The 8,981-nt window shown below is 42.6% G+C and overlaps 1 protein-coding gene across 1 annotated transcript; it reads left to right on the top strand.

The window, feature by feature from the left end:
* The first annotated feature begins 2,515 nt into the window (after positions 1–2,515).
* Positions 2,516–8,891, top strand: gpr61 (G protein-coupled receptor 61). Its single transcript, XM_010767427.1, has 2 exons — positions 2,516–2,667; positions 4,645–8,891. Exon 2 carries the CDS (start codon positions 4,890–4,892, stop codon positions 6,306–6,308), a length of 1,419 nt encoding a protein of 472 aa, XP_010765729.1. The 5' UTR covers positions 2,516–2,667; positions 4,645–4,889; the 3' UTR covers positions 6,309–8,891.
* The last annotated feature ends 90 nt before the right edge of the window (positions 8,892–8,981 follow it).

Below are 8,981 nucleotides of genomic sequence, written 5' to 3'. Positions count from 1 at the left end.
TTGTTAGAAGTCGTTCTTAACTTGACTCGAGTTAGTTCCCTCCCTGTGATTGGAGCTGCTGGCATGAGCAAGTATCTGCTATTTTTATCATTATTCAACACCTCAGACACGAGCGCAGTCACAGGACAAACACACACACACACACACACACACACACACACACACACACACACACACACACACACACACACACACACCCATACATACACAGAACCAGAAGAGTGGAGCATTTGCAAACAAAGACTCTATATTGCATTTCCTTATTTAAATCCCCTCACTAGTATTTTATATCATCACATCTTGTACTCTCAGCGCATTTGGTTGATAATCATTCGCCTAATAAAACACATTTCAGGTGGAAATGCATATATCATAAGGCCTTCTTCCTACAGATCATATGGGTGACTGCAGCCTCACAGCAGCAGCACAGACTGATCATCACACTGTGGCCTGCTGCACAACCCACCCGAAAGACAACAACAGCAGGTTCATTTCGGGTAACCTTTGTTGAACAGCACTCTGATCAATAACAGAAAATGTGTCCAAATGAGCAATTGATTTATCAGAAACAACAAGCGATGACTCGTAAACTAATCAGTGTTTTTATGGAGCTGCACTTCCACTGATGCATGAATCCCTGAGGAAATACACTTTATGAAAGAGAGATGTCACATACTGATGTGTAGGACAGTTCCTTCATGCAAATCCTGAGGGAGGATAGGCAATCTTCAGAGTATCCATCGAGACTAGGAAACCTAAAAATAAAGCCCATGCACTGTAGGCTTGATAACAGGGGATATACACAGAGCGTAAAATACAGTAACATGAAACAATGATTAGAGTTGACAGATACAACAGCCACCTCCATACATCAAAAGGTTACTTCTTGTGTCCAAAGCACATTGTCATTAAATCATCTTATTTGGCACCATTACTAAAAAGTAGGATCCTCAGAGAAAACAACAGAGGACATGAGCCAGAGGCAGCAACAGTCAGCCAGACTGCTTACAACAGTTTAATCCCAAAATAAGATAATCAATCTAACAAGATCACCATAAACATGAAAACATTTAAATGTAAAACATAGATCTACTGTCAAAGCTGTTACCCTAAATCCCTTATTTTTTTCTAACAGTGGGGCTAGTACCAACCTAAACATGATTAAAAAGTTGATATTTTTTGTCTGATATTATTGTTGTTGCCAAACAACAGGTTTCGCACTGTAAGTAGTTGTAATTAGCTCTGCAGCTTAGGCATACTCATTTTAATTTTGCAGGAATTCTTGTTCAATTGGGTTGTTGTGATACTAGTGTATTTATTTACTTCGCACCATATGTGAATGTATTGACGTATGATTCACTTTTTGATTGAAATTAATCATATTTTCCATTGAATATCTAAAATGTAAAGAGCTGCAACTTGTATTTCTGTAAAGGGTTATTTATTTTTTTGTATTGATCTTTGAGTCTAAAAAATATTCCAAGAACATGGCGACATTCAATCTTGTTTTGTCTGACTAACAGTCCACAACTCAATGTTTTCTGTCATTCAAAAAATCAGTTAATCAACTGAATGCTTCAGCTGTCTTTAGGCATTTAAAAAAATGTTTTTCTGTTGGTTGTCTGACCTTACATTTGTTATTTCTCATTTGCCTGTAGTTTTATCTGAAGTCATAATAACAAACTGAATACACACATGTGAATATTTCTTTCCTTTTTTTTAAAAATCCCCTAAGGGAGTTAGGATATTGTTGAGATTAACATGTGAATTGCACAATCCGTTGAATCCCACTCACACTGGTAAACAGAGTCATTCCCTCAGGGCAGAAAATAGTTCACTGTGTGTAATATGTATGTTTAGTGGGCCGGGCTTTTGTAAATGTTAATCTCAGCTCATTAACATTAACAACTGGGATTCTTTTCCTCTCTGCTAATCAATAATCCAGCCTCGTGAGAGAGCTTTTGCCGGATTGTGCTTGTAGGGAGATCTTGGTGGGCTGTGCGTAAGGAGACACAGAATCAGAGAAATGCTGGGAAAGGTGATTTTCTCCCCTTATTGTTGGCAACATCTGCGCCTGTTGGTGGAACCTGATGTGACCTGTGGGGAGATTAGCTGAAGGAAGCCCAGACTCAGTGAGGCACTAAGACCCAGTGGAGAGCAGGGAGGCTGGGTGCTGCCTGCCCACCCGCCGCCTGCCTGTCTTCTCCGCACGGCTCTGCAGTTGCCCTGGGCGCGTGCCGGAGACAGTATAAGTGTGTGTGTGAAAGTGTGTGTGTTTGTGTCCACACTTTGTGCATCACGGGCTGGAAGACAGGAGCCTTCTCTTCATTGTTTTAGTACCATCTGTCCCTCTAACCTGAAACGCAGGCCTGGCTAGAGGAAAGCAGTGGGAGGTGTGTGTGTGTGTGCGTGTCTGTGCGTGTGTGTGTGTGTGAAGGGATGGGGAGGGGGCGGTCAGCTGGGTTGGGTGGGAGGTGATGACGAGATGAAAGGGGCCAGGTGAGGAGGAGACACAGGAGCGTCTCTCTCTCTCTCTCTCTCTCTATCTCAGTCTCTCTCTCTGTGTCTGTGACGTGGTGTGTGTGATGGAGAGAAAGCGAAACAGGTCGGCTCTCCTTCAGTAGACTGTTAACCTGCACAGGAGGAAGCAGCCCTCTTCAGACTGAGGTATGTCACCTACCCTGTTAGCAGAGTGTGTGTGTGTTTAATGTATTGAAGTTAGGATGTTGGAAAGGTGGGTCTAGAGTAAAATCTGACTCAAGAGCATACTAGAGGTATTGTTTTATTTCATCACACAATCCAATATATTTGTGTATCCATGTAAAAGGATTTAGGATTTATGGCAATGATAAATTTTTATTTAAACTCCACTGGCAACATTCTGCCAAGGACTGAAAGGGACACTAAAACAACAGGCTAGTTAACTGCTCGCAGACATACTGTGTCATGTGCACATTATTGGGTCATATGGTTTACAGTGAGCCGCCTGATAGATTCTGCGGAAACCTTGAATTCTAGCTTTGTGTGAGTTTGTTTGGAGGCAGAGTTTGACTCTTAATTGTACTTCCTTCATTGATTCGATTACATTAAATAGGAGGATGTGCTGCATGTGAGGCATCAAGTAATTCCTCATATTTTTTAAATAGCGGTGTTTGTGTGGTTTGGACTTCTTAAAATGATCTCTAAACAGGTTGTCTATGCAATTTAAGGGATTTTGAATTGAATTTGGTTTCATGTGATAAAAGAACCTTTGATGGACAAAAACATTTCACGTCCCAGAGTTGTTGTGATAATTTTCCATCAAGAATTTCAATGTTGGTGCTCCTCAGGGCACCAAAGTGACCCCGGACACCAGAGAGCAATAAAACAATCGATGCTGATTAGACTTGAGGGCTGCTTCAAAGTTGTTGCTAGATCATAGCTGAGTGGTTGTTTATTGGTTATTTTAATGGGCTGAAGGTGACTCTGACCCTTTGACCTATTCAGCAAAGGCCACCTACGTACGCCTACGTCTGCCAGCTGATTGTTGTGTTCGATCTGCGTACGCGGGCAGGAAAACAACAAGCGCCTTGCAGGGATGAATCCTGTCACACTTATGAAATGGAAAACTTGCACATGCAGGTGTGCAGCACATGGAAATGTACCAAAGCCCTAGTGCCCGTTCCACTGCTTTTACAGTGTGTGGGGTTGTGTCCAGGTGAGGTTATGACAGTAAACACAGCACAGAGCCTCTACATGACTACTACACGGGCCACAAAAAGAATTCACTGCTGAGGCTGCTCTGCCACCATTTACATGGATTTTACTTCACAATTAAATGTAGCTACTAGCGTTTTAATCAGAAGTGTATTCAGTCTTTCAAACTCTATATGGCATAAGAAATTTAGAAGAAGCTTAACATTTTATATTTCTCATGTCATGATTGTAGTTATAAAAAAAGTATTTATCGAGGTCTCCCATCACTTCAGACAGCAGGCAGCTCTGTAATGCTGAGTTTCACAGTGTATTCACTCATCCAGTTTGCTCTAGACTCCGTTAAGGTCGGACATATGGTCCACTCGGCGCTTTTAACTTCCCCCTGAGGCACCGGTTGCTCTGAAAACACACATCTGAGGATGCAGATGTCAAATATGTAGTAAATTATGACGTGCAGACTGCATCTGTGTCTTGTGGCTTCACAGCAATATAGCAACATCAATACCAGGATCACAGTAAAATAAAATAAATTATAGCATTTAAATTACATTTTATAGAAGTGAGACATTCTTAGATTGCTTTAGGATTCATCCAAGCCTCCTTTGATTTGTCATTTAATCGGTGGCTCAACTAAAGTCATGTAAGTATTTGCATTAACAGATTAGTTTGATGCATTATAGAGATTTTCTCCCCTCAATTTCATTATGTATTTGTAGTCTGGGTAAAGAGTTATTTAGGTTTTCCAATTCTATGAAGTTGTCATATTTTGTGAGTATCAGCTCCATATTTATGCTCCCAATGCTTTGGGGAAATCAGTGACTCAGTTTTCAAACTAGTATATCTTTAGTAATGGGTTTTTTTCATGGACCCACCATGAGCATGTTGTGAAAACCATCACAGGCTCTTCCCTTACACTTCTTCTAAAAATAACTTTCTCTTTTGTTTCAGATCTCTCCGTGTGAATGTCAAGTTGGAGAAAGAAGGACAACTTCACTAAGAGTAATCAGGAAATAAGTGAAAACTGAGAGCTGCTGCAAAGCTCCAGGCTGAAGTCTCCGGCGCTCAGGTCTCCAGCTCCAGCTGCCATGACAGACACCCCCGCTTGAGCTTCTCAGTGACACCCTGTGACGGGGGAGGATGGGTGATGGGCCCGTGAAATTCACCGGACTCTTTCCTCCTTATCCCATCCTCTCATGGAGCACCCTGTCACACCGAGCCCCTCCTGGAACCATTCTCTCTCGGGCCTCCCCATACTTCCAGCCTCTCTGCACCCAAATATCTCTAACGTGACCTCGCCGGCCACAAGCCTCCCAGGGGGGCTCGATCTGAACCGGTCCTTGGCGCTGTGTGCCATGCTCATCATCGATGTGCTGGCAGTGGTGGGGAACTTGGCTGTGATGATTGTGATCACTAAAACGCCGCAGCTACGCAAGTTTTCCTTTGTGTTCCACCTGTGTCTGGTGGACCTGCTGGCAGCGCTGGTGTTGATGCCTCTGGGGATGCTGTCAGACCGAATCCTTGCAGACGAGGCGCTGTGTCGGAGCTACCTCTGCCTTAGTGTGTGTCTAGTGAGTGCTGCCATCCTCACCATCTGTGCCATCAACGTGGAGCGCTACTACTACATCGTCCACCCCATGCGTCATGAGGTGAAGATGACACTGGGGCTGGTGGTGACAGTGTTAGTGCTAATCTGGATTAAAGCCATTGTTATGTCGGTGCTGCCTCTCGTTGGATGGCTGCTTCAGGGGAACCAGGGTGTGGGGACTCCTTCGACCCTTATTCAGGGTCAGAGACACTGCTCACTTCACTGGACGGGAGTCAGACACACACGGCTACTTTTCATGGTCTTCTTTACGTTCATCTATTTTCTTTGCCCTATGCTGATCATCCTGGTGGTCTACTGCAACATGTTCAAGGTGGCGAGGGTAGCAGCCATGCAGCACGGCCCCCTGCCAACTTGGATGGACACACCCCGACAACGCTCCGAGTCAATCAGCAGCCACTCCACCATGGCAGCCAGCCTCGGTGGAACTGGCGCCCGCACCACCCCACAGAGGACCTTCAGCGGCGGGAAGGCTGCGGTGGTTTTGGTGGCAGTGGGTGGCCAGTTCCTCTGCTGCTGGCTGCCATATTTCTACTTCCATCTCTACACGGCGGTGGTCTCTACCTCTCCCTCCTCACTGTCCCAGCTGGAGGATGTTGTCACATGGATAGGCTATTTTTCCTTCACCTCCAACCCCTTCTTCTACGGCTTCCTGAACCGTCAAATTCGCGAGGAGCTGGGCCGCCACCTGGCCTGCCTCTTCAAGCGGGCCGGGCCAAGCGAAGGGGAGCAGCTGCCCAGCCGCGAGGCCTCCATCGAGGAGAACTTTTTGCAGTTCCTTCAGGGCACTGGATGCAATCTGGAGCACTGCAACTCACACAGCAGAGGCAGCCAAGAGGATCCAGAGAATGAGGGCCTTCAGGAATCAGCTGTTCTGCAGAACACGCCAGCTGACTTCCACATCCCAGGTCAGATCCTTGAGGAAACCTCAGAGTTCATACAGCGGCAACAGCTGAACAATGAGCTACATGTATCAGAGAACTGCTACAAAACTGTGCCCGAGCTGTAGCTGCCTCTCATGTACCGTCTCTTTTGCCATCTATAATCCAATAAATATATTTAGTTTTATTCTTATTTTCTAAAATGTGTTAAGTTAATATATCTTTTGTTCATGCTACAGCAGTGCTTTTAAGCTAACAACCAAGTGAACTGCAAAACACGTCTTTTTCAAAATAATTTAAGTTGTGTCGAGATTTCGGAGAAAGACGAAGACGAATATGTTCCATCTTGCTCGTATCATGGAGCATTACATGTTTTCAGAGCCATACAGTGTCAGACTGTTTTAAAGTGATGTTAGCTGATGGACACTAAAGTCTTGTGATAATCACGGGTCAGTGGTGTGACAAACATCACGTAAGAAAAAGAATTGCTGAAACTCTGTGAGTGCAAAACGTCAGGGGAAACACCAATTTTCACACTTGGGAAACTCTTAGAGCCATTTAATTACATTTTAAGTGAAAAAGTGAAATGTGACTTTTAATATGCATTCCTTAATTTATTCCTCATTTAAGTGAGGTTAAAAAATGTTAAGTGTGAAATAAGTCATAAAACATTACTGCGATTACATCAAAAATGCTCTACTTCCACGTTCATGTTCTTCTTGTTTTACTTACTTACCAAGACTTGAAAAAGCCCCTTGACAATCCGTTCATATACGCTCAGCGAGACAGCAGTTCCCTATGAACAAACAGATGTTTTATTATTCATATAAGTAATTATCTAACAATAAAACCCACTTTGCTTCACCTATATATAGAAACTAGTTAATCTCAAACATATTTTTGAGTCTGTTGAAAGAAAAAACGTGAGAAAAGAGGAGGAGGGAAAAGTACATATTGTGAGTTATTGTAGCTGTCATGCCTGGTTTGTTGAGGATATGTTTATAAGTGTTTTTATTTCACTTGCTCATCATAACACCAAGGACTTCATGTAAAAATGTAGTTGTTTTCCCAGTTGAAATGCATGAGTATTCAGAACCATTTTAAAAATGGTCTATTCCTTTGAAATATTCATTGTGTTAAACAGGATCATTTCACAGCTGGTGCTGCTCGTGTTATTTATAATAAACAGGCTGACACGATAGCTTATTATTAAGCATTTTCCAGGAACATCATTATCATGTTTATCTGTTTGCAGTCTTGTGATTATCACCTCCTCACCAAAAATCTCACATTGGTACACTCGTGATTTCACCCTCCTCAACTCAAAGAAAAACATTGTGGCTGCTTTAATTTGTGTGACACTAATGGTGTTAGGATTTAAGCTTTGCAAAAACATTGTCAAACCACAGTTGAACTGTAAGAAAAAAAAAAAGAAAGAAGCCCGATGTCTGTGCTGTTTACAGGTAAACAAGGGAGCAGTGTGAGTGCGCCTGTGTTTGTGCTCTAAACAACCATGCTTGTTGTGGCTACACAGCACACAGGTGAGACGGTGCTTACACATGGCAAGCTTTGCCTTTGGCCTCATTCAGCAACAAATGGAAGACTGTGGTGATACTTTCTCTGATCTCAGGTGGAATACAAACTGTTTGCACAAGTCACACGAGCAGTGACAAATCTTCCAAAGAAATTACACGGCACACATCTTTCACTAAACACTTTCTTGTCTCTTTTTATACTTGCTCTTTTTTGCTGCCTTTATCTATTTTGGGCTGCCTCATACCGGACTGTTGGCATGATCATAAGACATACAGGAGGTTCATATTTTGCTGGGAGTCAGAACAAAAAAAGGCCCCTTTGTCAGGAGGAGACATAATGTTCTTAATATTCCTGCAATATGACGCTGTTGCACACTGTTTTTCAGATAGGGTCATCATGTCATCTTGTTTCAAAATGTTTCCTTTGTGTGCAGTAATGTGAGGCCCTAGAAAATAGTGAGCTCAAGACGCAATCACTGCCATAATTCTAAATGTTCAAAAGTGTGTATGTAAATAAATAAACATACCATTTTATGCAACAAAATTACATAGAATTACCTTGATTGATTCCACGAGGGTACAGGAACAAGAGTCTTATCTCTTCAGATTATCTTACTCATTGAACATTATTAATCATCTCCTCTTTATCGTACAATGTTGTAATAAATTGGGTGATATTTCTCATAGTCTGGGGTCATTACAAAGCCCTTTATGTTGATTGAATCCCCCATTCAATCAGCTGGATTTCCGTTACCGTAGCAGCAAAATTGCCCCGACCAATCTGATTAAATGCTTTAAGCTCTATTTCTGCTACCATCTGTTGATTATGAGGACATGGAAATAAGCTGCTCTGAAGGTGAATGTCAGATAATATTCCCAGCTTCAGGAATATTCACTGACATTAGTCAGAAACTGTTTTGTTCATGGTAAATAATGAATGTGTCTTTTGTACCCGAGCTGAAAAGACTGTTTGGATTCATTATCATTACAGTCTGTTTCCCTGTGTTTTGGTTACCTATCAGTTGATATGATACAAGAAAACAGCACAAGTTTAAGTTGCTGTGGTAGTTACAAGAAATGTTTTGACGAATAATAACATCTCTGTCACACGATCAATCCTGTCAATCATCTTTTTCTGTTCCACGCTCTAGCTGCGTGCATCTGTGGTTGTGTGTGTGTGTGTGTGTGTGTGTGTGTGTGTGTGTGTGTGTGTGTGTGTGTGTGTGTGTGTGTGTGTTTGTGTGTGTGTGTGTGTGTGTGTGTGTG

The sequence above is a fragment of the Notothenia coriiceps genome, unplaced genomic scaffold (genome assembly GCF_000735185.1).
Source record: "Notothenia coriiceps isolate Sejong01 unplaced genomic scaffold, NC01 NC01_scaffold00004385, whole genome shotgun sequence".
In the NCBI taxonomy this organism is placed as follows: Eukaryota; Metazoa; Chordata; class Actinopteri; order Perciformes; family Nototheniidae; genus Notothenia; species Notothenia coriiceps.
Note: the sequence above shows the minus strand (reverse complement) of the source record. Positions and strands in the feature narration are given on the sequence as shown.